Source organism: Apaloderma vittatum, unplaced genomic scaffold (genome assembly GCF_000703405.1).
Source record: "Apaloderma vittatum isolate BGI_N311 unplaced genomic scaffold, ASM70340v1 scaffold32853, whole genome shotgun sequence".
Lineage (NCBI taxonomy): Eukaryota > Metazoa > Chordata > Aves > Trogoniformes > Trogonidae > Apaloderma > Apaloderma vittatum.
In genome coordinates this window covers 1,576-14,969 of record NW_009707979.1, presented here as the reverse complement: position 1 = coordinate 14,969, position 13,394 = coordinate 1,576, and the positions used below count along the sequence as shown (strand labels likewise).

The following is a 13,394-nucleotide window of genomic DNA, read 5'->3' as shown; positions in this document are numbered from 1 at the left end:
TGTCAGGCTGCGTGACAGGACAGACCTACTTTGATAGGACAGGGCTGCTTTGATAGGACAGGGCTGCTTTGATAGGACAGACCTGCTTTGATAGGACAGGGCTGCTTTGCTGGCCGCGTCCAGCAGCACCACGTGCGTTGCCCCAGCCCGGCCCTTTTGGGAGCCTCCTGGTCTGGTTTGGGAGCGCGGGGCTGTGATCTCTCTGGACAGGCTGTGGGGACTGATGATGACCATGCCCTGTATTTCCCTCAAGCTCTTCTAGGAGGTTTTGACTCAGAGAAGGTGAAGGACCCTTCCCTCGTGTTCTCCCTTGCCTGCTGGCCTCAGGCAGAGGGACAGTAGACCAGCTTTGAGCTCACACTAAGCCCTGAAGCTCGCTGGTGCTGAGCTCTGGATGGAGGTCGCCCACCCCTTGCTCCATCCCCAAAGTCAGGGTGCTGGGAGGTTGGTGTGAAGGAGACAAGTTCCCTGCTGAGCCGTTTGCAGTGGCACCGGGAGGGTGGGGAGAACCGTGGTGTGAAGGTTGCTGGAGTCTCCTTTCAAAGCAAACAACTCAAGCAAACGCAGGCTGCTGGTCCTCGCCCTTTGGGTGCTGTGGGGTGCAGCTCTTTTTTGCCTTGAGCCCTCTTGGGTGAGGATGGCCTGCCCTCTCGTGCCACCCCTTCATTGTCCCCCTCCATTTCACTGCCGCAGGCTGTGGCCAACAAGAAGGTGTCTGTGCTGCCGGTTTCTTCCACCCCTGCTTTACCCTTGAGTCACTTCCTTCCTGAGTTTGTACAATCGTGCAGCCCAGCTGCTGGTGCGGGGCAGACACGGCGCAGCGACCCACAGTGTGCCAGGGGCTGGGGCTTTGGCCGGCTATGCTGGGCCCCCCCGTCCCACCTCCCTGCCCAACCAAGGCCTCCCGTGGTGCGGGGAGCCGGGTGTCCGGGGACTATGTCTGAGGTTTGAGGCTGAGTTGCATCTGCAGTGGAGGAAAGTGTTATGAAAGTGTTTCTCAAGAGTTGATAAATGATGTTCAGCACCCCTCTGGATTTCAGGAAGATGTGCCTTTGGCCCAGCGCAGGGTGGTTTAATGTATTTCTGAAGGGAGGTGGGATATGGTGCGTCTGTTGGCATGAGGCATGGGGAAGACAATCCCTGGAGCCTGGCTGATCCCAGCAATCAGGCGTACCAGTATTTTAGCACTTAGTACTTGCTATGATGCAAATTTTTTGATATAGAAGCTTTCCCACCCTGTCCTACAGCACTGGGCATTTACTCCACCAGCTGAAGTCAGAATAATATCTGGTTCTTGGATCTAGCTTTCCTGAGCCTGGCTTATCTCTGGAGAAAGGTGGGAGTGTCCCCACTTCACAGGTGGGAAACTGAAGTGATGAGCCCCGGGCGATGCAGTGAGTTGTCTGTGGAGCTGGGATTAGAGCAGGAATTCCTGTCTCCCAGCTTCATGTCCTCCCTCTGAGAGCCCCTCCCTGAAGTAAGCAATCAGTCTGGAATGAGTAGGTGGCATGAACATCATTACTACAGCAAGACGAGCTTTCACACTGAGCAAGGCTTCACCTGGAGAGGTGATTAGTTATGCAGACGTCCCGAGGACCCACCTGGGAGCCAACAACTCCTGTGCAAGCATCGAGTAATAACCTGTGGCTTTAGGCACTCCTGCCCCTGCCCTGATTCTCCCATCTGAAGTCCGAGTTGGCCAGGTGAAAGGTCTTTATGTTCTTGGTTGGGACTTTGTTCAGCAGCCAGAGTGATTGGTTGTCTGCTTCCTCCAGCAGTCGGAGTCTCTGACACTTTTGTTCCACCGGCCAGGACACATCGGTACTGCTTCAGTCTTGTTTTCCTTGCCTGGGCTTGCTCATGCAAATGGACAGAGGGTGTCTCCTCTCAGCTCCTGGCAAGCCTAAGGTTGCAGCTGGGCGTCCTTGCTTCACAACTCACGGTACCGATTTTCTGTGCCTGCAGGTGGTGGTGGAAACCGGAAAGGCAAGAGCAAGAAATGGCGCCAGATGCTGCAGTTCCCTCACATCAGCCTTTGTGAAGATCTTCGACAAACCCTTGGTGAGACGTGGCAGCTGACAGGAGCTGAGCAGGGCCCGGGCTCTGCTCTGGAGCGGGGCTGGTGGGTGAGCATACATGGGTGTTGTGCACCCAAAACCGAGTTGTGCGAGGGTCAGGGACATGTAACAGGGCACGTGCTGGCCAAAGCCCAGTCGGGATTACTCGGAGCTTGAAGTGCAAGTCACAGCTGCATGGTACTCGCCAGATAATGCCTGTTGATGTACCCACACACCTTCTAGACTGATGAGCTTCACTAGAGATATGCCACCCTCTCTGTGCAAACAGACCTGCTCAGTGTTGCAGAGTGTTGGAGCATCGCTCTGGGCTGCCTTCATATAAATAACAAAAGTCCTGCGAGTGTCCTCTGGTGTCCCTGTCTGGCATTCAGCTCTGCTCTGTAGACCTCAGCTTCTAATACTAATGCAGTAGCTTTTCTCGGCCAAACCTGGGTTCTTGCTGAGTGGTTCAGATGAGAAATGTACAGTTGGGCAGGGCTTTTAATACTGCACTTTGTACTCTTAGTTGTTGTTTGTGCAGCAGGCTTGGTTCTGAGATCATCTACTAGTACCTTGAAAGGAAGTTGTAGCGAGGTGGGTGTCGGTCTCTTCTTCCAAGTAACAAGCGATAGGACAAGAGGAAACAACTTCAGGTTGCACCAGGGGAGGGTTAGGTTGGACATTAGGAAATACTCCTTCACTGAAAAGGTTGCCAAGCATTGGAACAGGCTGCCCAGGAAAGTGGTTGAGTCACCATCCCTGGAGATATTTAAAAGATGTGTGGATGTAGTGCTTGGGGACATGGTTTAGTGATGGACTTGGCATTGCTAAGTTAACGGTTGGATCTTGAAGGTCTTTTCCAAGCTAAATGATTCTATGATTCTATCACGTGAAATTGTTTTGGGGCACAAAGGACGGGAATGATCTGCTTCCTGGGAAAGGCAGAGCTTGTTCAACTTGTCACTCTGGATTTGGCTGCCAGCTGGAGAGTGGCACAGTGCTGGCCTTGTTTCAGAGCTGGGCTGAGTGGGTTTGGGAGGTTTCCAAAGCCCCAGTTCCACCCTGCCCAGGTTTCCCAGGTACTGGCATCCACAAGGAGAGGAGTGGCTCCCTTTGAGGGCACATGGGACTGAAGCACTTGGAATAACTCAAGCTCCATCATCCACGCTGTGACCTCCAAGCTCACAACAGCTTGGTTCTGTTGCTGTGCTCTCCGTGTCTCTGCGCTGGCATCGCAGCCGAGCGCAGTCGACTGGGGACTGTACCCCTAGTTTTGCTGCAGACTGCCTCTCTGGAGTGATTTCTGAGCACTGAACACAGCTCTGCTGTGGGTTCTCCTTGCAGCTCCCATCTTGGCTGTCCCGACCCCTGTCTGCTTCTCTGACGTGTGTGCCCTCAGCAGAGCTTGCCCTCAGCTGATGCCCGGCCTCTGCCTGTAGCACCTTTCCTGTGGGTGTCTCAACGTGTTTTCCAGTACTGGGCTTCTTTGTTGTGCTGCCCACCTGCGGGTGGTGAGTGCTGGTGGTCGGTCTGTCTCTGCTGTCCCACTGTCTGGGACTGTGACCTTGCAATGCTTCGGGAGGCAAGTCCCTCCCAGCATCTGGCTGTCACCACCCGTGTCCCCACTTCCCCTTGGGGAGGCACGTGAGAATTGCTTCTGGCCCAGGTGGCAGCTGCCTCGCTTGGTTGCCCTGTGGGAGACGTGACCCCATTCTTCGTGCTTACGTCATGCTTTGGCTTTCCTCCCACAGCCCCCTGGAAGGGCATTTCTTTCCTATTCCAGAGGCTTGGCAGGACCGTGGGCTGGTTGCCCACTGCGGAATTAAGCTTTGTGTGCCCTGACCACCTTATGTGAGCCAGGGCAGCTGAAAGCTTCTGATCTCACCGGCAGCAAACTCTCGTCCTCCTCAGCCAAAGGGAACTCCTTCCCCTGCAGACACAAGGAAACCGGCCCGTGCGGCAGAGCTGGCGAGGCAGCCTCCTCCCCCACTGCAGCCCGGCCTTCTCAGAGCTCTCGTGCACCCTCAGGAAGCCACAGCTTCCTCAGGAGAAACTGCTCCTGCGCAGGGAGGGGAAGGTCAGCAGTACCCAGCCCCGAGAGGTGCTGGAAGATCCCCTGCGCACCGACGGGCAGCTGCACATTTGCACCCCGGGCAGCCCACAGCTCTCCGCAGCAGTGGCTGCAGCAGAGAGGTGTTCTGGCCCTCAGTCAGACAACGCCTTATGAGTGGAAGGGGAGGAAATAAAGCAGAGAACTGGAAGTGCTCTGGATAGTGAAAGGGGTTTGTGCCTGGGCTGCCAGACTTCAGAGAGGGGTAGGAGGAATCAGCAGGGAAGCCAGGCTCCAGAGGGCAGACGTACAATGCTGTCCTGTGGAGTGAGGGGGTTCTAGTTGCTGTGTGCGCAGGAACAGGACATCTGTGGGAATGGTGCCTCCCATTTTGATGCTGCTGTTTCCATCAGGGCCTTTGGGAATATGAGTGGTTTGTAAGAGTCATCAGAGCAGCTCTTGACTTGGAAGATCTGCCTCAAAATAAGCTTGGTGTGTTCCTCACATTCCAAAGAAAGCTGTGTGTCTGGAGTAGTCAGTTGATCTCAACATTAAGAAGGGAGCCTCAAGGCAAGCAGGAGACATGAAGGTCCCTTGCTTGTACAAACAAGAGGGGCAGGCGGTACAGAGCACCAGGTCAGACCTCTTTCAGGGAAGATCATCTTCCACAGGGGAACGTAAAAGCTCAGTTGTGCCTCTCATCCCCATTGGGTGCATTTCACTTTCCTGGGCATCTTGGGCTGGTGGGACCTGTGAGAAGCCAGCTGACAAGTCACAAGCCTCTCCACAGCTGCCTGTGGCCGGGGCAGTGGGCTGGGGCTGCTTCTTTGGAGGTTGTCAGAGAGTGATTTTCTTCACATTTGCAGAGCGGGACTACCACAGCCTGTGTGAGAAGCAGCCCATTGGGCACATGCTCTTTCGGCAGTTCTGCGAGACGCGACCTGAGCTGTCACGCTGCGTCAGGTTCCTGGATGCCGTGGTAAGAGCAAAGCCTGTCGGGCTTCATTGGAGGGAGGCAGGGATGTTCTTGGTGCCTGGGGCATGAACTGGTTGGCCCTGGATGCTCTGATAGTTGCCAGGTACTTCTGGGCACATGGGGCTTTCCTGAAGGAAAAACCCATGAGTTGGAGTTTCTCCAAGACAGGGCTGGCCCTTTGTTTAGGGATCTGTTTGCTGGAGATCTGGTTTTCCAGGAAACATGGGAAACCTTGGGCAGTGGGTGTTGCTGCTCTGCAGCTGTTGCCTCGTAGCAAGGCTCAGCTCTTGGCTGGACCTGCTCCTCACACTGTTTGCTCTGTGCAGGCAGGGTACGAAGTGGCTCCAGACGAGAAGCGGAAGGAATGCGGGCAGCACCTGATTGAAAAGTACTTGAAGCCAAATGTGAGTAAGAGGGTTGTGTTTGCTGCCTGCATCGGCAGAGCAGTTGGAAAGCTGACAGCTGTCATTACCCGTGTTTAGTCAAACGTGTTTAGAACAGCAAACGTGCTGTTCCTGTGGGCTTCTTACTGGAAGGAGCCTCGTGTGCTGCTCCTTATGCGTGACTCCATCCCTTTGTCCGCAGAGTGAGGACCATGTGCCCGAAGTCCCCTCACAGCTGGTGGATGCTTGTTGTGAGAGGCTGGAGCAGGAACCTTCCAAGGAGCTCTTCAAGGAATCCACTAAGTAAGTTGGAGGGCTTGGGGCCTGCCTGTAGGTCACGAGGTAAATGCTGCAGCTAATTCACCTCATCCCTCACAGTCCCTTCCTCCAGGCGAGCAAGGGCTGGTGCTAAGGCTGGGGCCTGGGGAGTTTTGGGCTGGTGGTTTGCAGCACAGCTACAGGAAAGCAAATATAAATTGCTCCTGTGGGCTCTGAGAGTTACAAGCTGCTGAAGAAACCTCTGCCACTCCTCTCAGTCTGTCGTGGGTCCATTTGGGAAGACCCCATTTCAGCGAGCCTCGGCATCTGGCCGTGCTGTTCCTGGTATTGTGCCTGGATCTTGGCGGCTGCAGTCCCGGTGCCAGATGCCCTCGCCTGCCAGCCACAGATACGGTCATTGTGGTTAGGTTACACCAGCTGTTGCTGCAAGGATCTAAGGTCACTTCTATTCCCACCGCAGAAGCAGTGGCTGAGGTCCTGGCTCTGGGTGCAAAGCAGATGTTGGGCAAACCGGGCTTACGGCCTCAACCCCTCCCTGAACAGCAGCTGGAGCGCGTTGCCTAATCGAGTGCAGGGCTGTGGCAACGGGTTTGCTGCAGCCTTCTGGGGAGCGTTAGCTCCGTGTGTGGTAACTAGTGTCACTGTCTGAATGCAGAGCCTCCGGGCTGGGCCCTGCCTGCTCTTGGCAAGCTCTGAAAGGAGAAGAGCCCGGCCGCTTCTCCTTGATGCATGTCTCCAGTCTAGACACTATGTCTAAGGCTCTTTACTCCGCTGGGCAGCCTTGGCACCCTTCTCTGCGGCAGTTAGCTCTCACGAGCAGGATCCCCTGTGGCCTTTTGTGCTGGATGTTCATCTGAAACTGAACAACTCAGCACCCAGTGCTGAACATTGCTAGCAGCTTTCTGCAGCTGATTACAGCCTTGAGTCTGTGTTTGCCTTGGTAGCAGAGGGACAATTGCAAGGAGCCCCATCGTCCCTCTTTGTCCCACAGCCCAGCCTGGTGCTGAGAGGCTACAGTTAGCAGTGCCAGCCTGGTCCCAGGGTGCTGCATTCATCACAGTCAGTGGTACTTCCAACACGCCTTCTTTTTGCATCAGGCTTTGCATGGAGGGGAGGCTTTTTGGGCCTGGGCTACATGGATGATTCAGCATCAGGCCAGGTGAGGGGATGGCAAAGTGACAGGGCTCCCAGGGCTGCTCACCTCCTCTTTCCTTGGACTGCTGGCTTATTCCACAGTTGTAATCGGCTCTCAGGAACCTTGCTGGCTCTGCTCTCTCCTAGGCTTATCCATGACTACCTGAGTGTGGCTCCTTTTGCCGACTACCTCGACAGCTTGTTCTTCAACCGCTTCCTGCAGTGGAAATGGCTGGAACGGTAACTCTCCCTGGCATTGCTGGGACACCCGCACCCTCCTTGCACAGGCTGCCCAAGAGGTCCCTCGGGCTCTTTCCCATGCTGGGCCCCGGCACGGGCCAAAGGCCTGGTCTTTGTCTGCTACTGCTCTTCTTCAGGGCCCTTTCTTGGCACCGTCGGCAGCCACAGCCTTGCTTGCCTCATGGGGAAGCAAAATCTGCTTGAGCAGGGGTTTTGGGGTGAGCCACAGGCTCTCAGGCCAGGACATGGAGGTGGTTTGGGCTTCAGCCTCCCACTCTGTTGCCATTTCCTGCTCACTCCAGTTTCCTTTCCCTCACAGGCAGCCAGTGACCAAAAACACTTTCCGCCAGTACCGTGTGCTGGGCAAGGGCGGTTTTGGGGAGGTGAGTGACCACCATTTCCTCTGCCTTTTGGGGTACCAGACAGCCACCATTGCCTGCTGCCAGTTGCAGACCTGGCTTGGTTGTCAGGATGCCACAAGGTGCTCCAGCACCTGGAGACAGGTGCTGCTGTCTGGTGGGGCTGGAAGGGCTCTGCACCGAGCACTGCTGTGCTCTGGGCATTGCGTGATCTGTCAGTTCCCCTCTGAGGGGCAGGAGCTCCCCTCTTGCCAGGCACTGGAGACGTCGGAGGCGTTGCTCAGTATAGGTAGGATGTGCCCTGTGCTATCTCCTGCTGCCTGGGCAGAGTCAGATCTGTTTCCAGTGTCTTGGCAGGGGAAACTGCACTCCTGAAAACTGTCACTGTCAGCATTCCTTCTGTTACTGGAGTGGCCTTCTGTCTTCCCAGCCACCAGCTGTGGTGCTGCTACAGGTGGCAGGGACATCGCACTCCTCTGCTCCTTATCTGTGGCACGTGGAGTTGTCACTGATCCATGTGTCCTTGCTTTGACAACGGGTTTCTCGCAAACCTCAAAGTGAGACAGGACCAGGGACATTTTTGCCTTCCTGTGCCTCTTCCTGAGAGCAGAACCTAGACTCCCACGGCAGTGGGAGAGTGCTGAGACTTGCCCCCCCTCCAGGTTTGTGCCTGCCAAGTGCGTGCCACGGGAAAGATGTATGCCTGCAAGAAGCTGGAGAAGAAACGGATCAAAAAGCGGAAGGGAGAAGCCATGGCCCTGAATGAGAAGCAGATCCTGGAAAAAGTGAACAGTAGGTTTGTAGTAAGTACATAGGAATTGCTCTCACTTTGCTGCGGTGGTTGATCGTTTTTCCAACCAGCCGACCTGGCACCTCTGTGCTCCTCACCCTGTGTGGAGAGGCAGGAGCAGGCTCTGCCCATGGTGGGGTCCTGGTGGCTGCAGATCTCTCACAAGGCTGAGGTCTGGCAGGACCTCCTGCTCCCCAAAGTCAGGCCCAGACACCCATCTGGTCTCACAAGCACTTTGTTAATTTCTGGGGCACAAGAAAGCAGTGAGAACTGTCTCTCCAGATAGCCAAGCGGGCAGAAGCCTGTCCTGAGCTGTGTGCTGGGAAGCTCTCTGCCTGGCTGCACTTGGGAGTGAACAGCCTGAAACCTCCCTTTACGGAGGATTCATCAGACGCTGCCCTGGGATTGTGGTTGGGTGCTACTTGCCCCGAGGGGAGCAGTTCTGGCTTCTGGAAATAGCACCCTCCAAGTCTGAGGAAAGCCAGGGGTGTGCTGGGACTGCTGGGTGCTTCCATGTCCTCCCTGGGTTTGCAGTTTCCCCTTTGCCTCCTCTGCTGGCAAAAGCCCAATCCTGCTGCCCTTGAGTGGCTGTTTGGGTGACAAAGTGCCCGTCAGAGTGTTTGCACCTCCCTCTTCCAGCTGTGCCTTCTAACAGCCTTTCTGCCCTGAATTGCAGGTGAGCTTAGCCTATGCATATGAAACTAAAGATGCTCTCTGCCTAGTGCTGACCCTCATGAATGGAGGGGACCTCAAGTTCCATATCTACCACATGGGAGAGGCTGGCTTCGAGGAGCCCCGGGCAGCTTTCTATGCTGCCGAGATCTGCTGCGGCCTCGAGGACTTGCACCAGGAGAGGATAGTGTACAGGTGCGCGCTGCCTGGTCCCTGCTGGGAGACCTTGTACGGGCTGCAGAAGCAAGAGAGTTCCTGCTGCTCTTACTAGCCCAGCTGGGTCTGTCTGCTCAAGAAAATAAGCTCAGGCTTGAAAGCAGCACAGAGCTGGGTGAGGGGATCAGGAACAGAAAGCCGATCTCGTGGGAGAGCTTAGCTTGGCTTCCTTGTGCTGGTAAATGATCGCCAAGAACAGGATGTGATCGTGCTATGAATGCCTTGGGGCAGGCGCTTGGGTGCTTAACTCCCCAGGCGGTATTGACACTAGAACAAAGGAGAGTAAGCCGCCCCAATACACTCAAAACTCAGAGCTGGGCAGGAGGGAGAACAAGCTGATTGTATGCCTGTACTCCCTGGGGTTGTGTGACAAAGTGTTGGGTACAGCATGGCTAAACACGGGTCTGGAAAGTCCCTTCTAGTCCTACCCTGTGCCTTGCCTTGGGGCAGGGTAAGCAGAAGCAACCTCTGCTCCCTCGCTATGGTCTGCCCCATAGTGAGCTCTGCACCTGCAAAGAGGGCATCGGCCACAGGCTCACTGCTTCCTTGTGGAGAGTTGGAAGATTGTCATGACCTGCCCAGGAGGGGGAAAGTTTGCAGGGCTAACTCCAGGCCAGGGGGTGAGAGGAAGATTATCTGTGTGCCCAGATAACAGAATTACCTCCCTCTGCTGCTTATCTGCGATTTCTTGAGATATCGCTGTTCCTTGTGTCCTTTGCTTCAACAACGGGCTGCCTGCTAATCGAGTCCCTTCCTTCCTAGAGACCTGAAGCCAGAGAACATATTGCTGGATGACCACGGTGAGTGCAGGGTCAAGAGCAGCCCTTGGCCTGATCCTTCTCTCTTCCTCTGCTTGAACCAGCATCGCTGTGTGTTCTTGACAGCTTCAAACATTGTCCCTTGACCTTGTCCTGTTAACTTGCCCCCTCTTCTGTGCAGGTCACATCCGTATTTCAGACCTAGGACTAGCTGTGCACGTGCCAGAGGGCCAAACAATCAAGGGCCGGGTGGGGACTGTTGGCTACATGGGTAAGTGGCCCTGCTTTGATCGGAAAGTGGTCTCTGACTGCACATGTGTTCTCCCTGCCCTCACGTGTGCCCCACCCTTGCTCCTCTGTAGCTCCGGAGGTGGTGAAGAACGAACGCTACACGTTCAGCCCAGACTGGTGGGCTCTGGGCTGCTTGGTGTACGAGATGATCGAGGGACAGTCCCCATTCCAGCAGCGCAAGAAGAAGATCAAGCGGGAGGAGGTGGAGCGGTTGGTGAAGGAAGTGCAGGAAGAATACTCAGAGAAGTTCTCACCCTGTGCCCGCTCCCTCTGCACCATGGTACGAGTGTGCATCCCTGTCCCTTTGCTCCCACTGCCCCCTTGCACAGAGCAGGAGACCATTGGGCCTGCTCCCTATAGAGGTGCTAGTGGCAGCCAGGTTCCCTTGTTCTGGCTCTGTTAAGGCCACGCAGGAGGGTCCATAGTGCCTTAATTCCTTGCTCTCACAGCTGCCCAGCAGCAACATGCCATCCCTAGAGACATGCTGCAGGAGCTCGGCCCACCTCAGGGGCCTGCACCCTCCTCCCAGGGCACTGATTTCCTTTGCGTTGCAGCTCCTGTGCAAAGACCCCCTGGAGCGTCTGGGGTGCCGAGGAGCTGGGGCCAAGGAAGTGAAGGAGCACCCTCTCTTTAAGCATCTCAACTTCAAGAGGCTGGAAGCAGGCATGCTGGACCCCCCCTTCAAGCCAGATGTAAGTGCCCCTCCATGTCTTGACCTCTTCAGTCGCTGGCGCTGTCTCTTGTTCCTGGAGGCTGGCAGAAAAGGGGTCAGATGAGCTCTGGGCTGCAGGGAGAGGGAGTTGGCCACGGTTGTTTGAGGTTGTTGGAGGTGGTGGCATCTTAGCAGAGCCTGGTGTTAGAGCAGTCTTTGTGCTGTTTAGCCCCAGGCCATCTACTGCAAGGATGTCCTGGACATTGAGCAGTTCTCCACGGTGAAAGGGGTGGAGCTGGAGCCCACAGACAACGACTTCTACCAGAAGTTTGCTACGGGAAGTGTGCCCATTCCTTGGCAGAATGAGGTGGGTTTGGAGGACAGGTCTCTGCTGCTGCTTTTGCCCACCGTGGCAATATGCAGTGTCCCATGGGGTTTGTGCTGTCCCTGCTGCTTTTGCACTCTGATGGGCCCTTGGTGATGGGCTTTGTGTGACAGCAGCTGCAGCCATTTTTGTCCTCTTCTAGATGATCGAGACAGAATGTTTTAAGGAGCTAAATGTCTTTAGCACAGATGGCACAGTACCCCCAGACCTAGACTGGAAAGGACAGCCTTCTCCACAGCCCAAAAAAGGGTTGCTCCAGCGCTTATTTAGCAGACAGGTAAGTGTTTGCCTAGCATTTCCTTCCCAGCAAGTCCTCTAGCAACACTAAGCCCGCTCCTGTCTGTGCCAGACCATTCTGGCAGGGAGGGGGACATGAGAGGGGAGCAGGCAAAGTGTCCCTCTGTGCTGGTGGCCAGACTCCCTACCCCTCAAGGGGACTACCACACAAGTCTACAGAGAGCCAGCCCTTGCCTGGCTGGCACTCCCTGTGCTGGGAGAGTCGAGGGGGCTGGGATGGAGCATCCTGGCTAAATGTGGTGCAGTCATACAGGGAGAGGGATAATGTTGAAGGCACTAAAATAGCAAGTCTACTCCATTCCTAAATGAATAATGCCATCCCAGAATAACATCTTGCTCTTGGAATGGGCTCCTGGGCTCCCCAGAGCATTTCTGCCAGACCTGGAGCATGCAGAGAGAGCAGTGCTTTCGAGGGATGAGGAGAATGGAAACAACTTGCAGCTGCTGTGGGCTTGCTTTCCTGCCTATGTCCTCTGCCCAGAACAGTCTTTGCCTTCTTTCCAGGACTGGCAAAGCCTGGGCTGCTGCCTCTTAACAGCTGCTTGCAGCTGTGAGACTCAGGCGTAGTTGGCTCTAGACCCACTCTCAGCCACCCAGTGGTTTCCCTGACGAGCTCCCGGTTGTGCTTCACTGTTCAGTGGGCAACCCCAGCCAGAGCCAGTGCTGGGCTGGGAGACCCAGCCCTTCCTGAGGCAGGCAGGACCTGCTGGAAGATGGGCAGCTGCCTGTAGCAGGGGTTGAGCTGTGATTTGCTGCATGTTTTCTCTTTCCAGAGGTGAGCAGTCCTCCTGGCTGCTCTGCTCAGGGAAATACCCGATGGCCCACGGACATGGCAAGATCTGGGGAAGAGGAGTGTTGTCCTTCAGTGCCTATCCCCTTCCCCCAGCAGAGCACAAGCTGCTTGTTGTTCTAACTGCCCCCTGAGCCACTAATCCCGCTTCCCTGCTCTCACTGCCTTCGTGGGGGAGGCCTTGTCCTCAGCTTGAGCCGAAGCTGCCCCTGCACCACCGCTGCTGGGAGCCCTGCTCCCAGGGGGCTGTGGAAAGTTTCCTTCTCTCCTCACTTTGGATGTCGGGGACATAGAGAAGGGTTGAGAAACCATGGAGGGTTTGGCATTGCCCCGTGCTCAGACTCCCGTTCCAGCAAAAAGGGCTTCAGCTGCTTTGCGACTGGCTGAGCCCTGAGTGGGGCAGATTGTCTGCTGGCACTGAGCCGTCTCCCCGGGTGGCTGTAGTCCACCAGAACCCATCTTCCTCCCAGCTTCTGAGCTAGTCAGCTGTGTGCTCACCAGTCTGTCTGCTGGGAGCTGAACCCCTAGATTCAGCTTGACTGTTTCTGGGGGGAGGTCCCCTCCAGCCCCTTGCCTCCATGTAACTCTCCCACGTGCAGCCCAGGGAAGCCTGGCCCTTTCGCTGCCAGAGGGCTGCTGTGAGCTGGGTTGTGTGACTGTGCTCACCCTCTGCTTGCTGTGCTCCTCTCTCCCCCTCCTCCCTCTCCTTGCCTTTCTGACTTCAGGACTGTTGTGGAAACTGCAGCGACAGCGAGGAAGAGCCCACCCGGCTGTAGAGCACAGCTTGTTCTTCAGCTCCTGGGACCCCTTTGCCTCTCCGGGTTTGCAGCAGAACAACAGCCCAGCCTGAAGGACCAAGGTAGCAGTGGCCCCACAAGGTGGATTTGTTTACAGCTTTACATGTATAGTTGAAGACTGTGAGGGTTGCCTCCAGGACTGGTGGCAGCACATGGCTCGGGCTGAGATGCCTCTGACCATGGACAAGCCCTCAGCCCCGAGACAGACCTGGACGTTTCCGAGTTCGCCGCTCAGGATCGTGCTGCCGGTGGCTGCCAGTCACCTCCT

The 13,394-nt window shown here is 55.8% G+C and overlaps 1 protein-coding gene across 1 annotated transcript; it reads left to right on the top strand.

Annotated features, from left to right (window-relative positions):
• Window positions 1-1,967: 1,967 nt before the first annotated feature.
• On the top strand, window positions 1,968-13,105 carry GRK6 (G protein-coupled receptor kinase 6). The gene is made up of 15 exons (XM_009866398.1): window positions 1,968-2,061; window positions 4,974-5,086; window positions 5,410-5,487; window positions 5,669-5,769; window positions 7,027-7,119; window positions 7,439-7,502; window positions 8,141-8,281; window positions 8,945-9,135; window positions 9,919-9,956; window positions 10,096-10,185; window positions 10,277-10,485; window positions 10,760-10,897; window positions 11,087-11,224; window positions 11,385-11,519; window positions 13,055-13,105. The coding sequence occupies exons 1-15, from the start codon at window positions 2,010-2,012 to the stop codon at window positions 13,103-13,105; spliced, it is 1,632 nt and encodes a 543-aa protein (XP_009864700.1). The 5' UTR covers window positions 1,968-2,009.
• The last annotated feature ends 289 nt before the right edge of the window (window positions 13,106-13,394 follow it).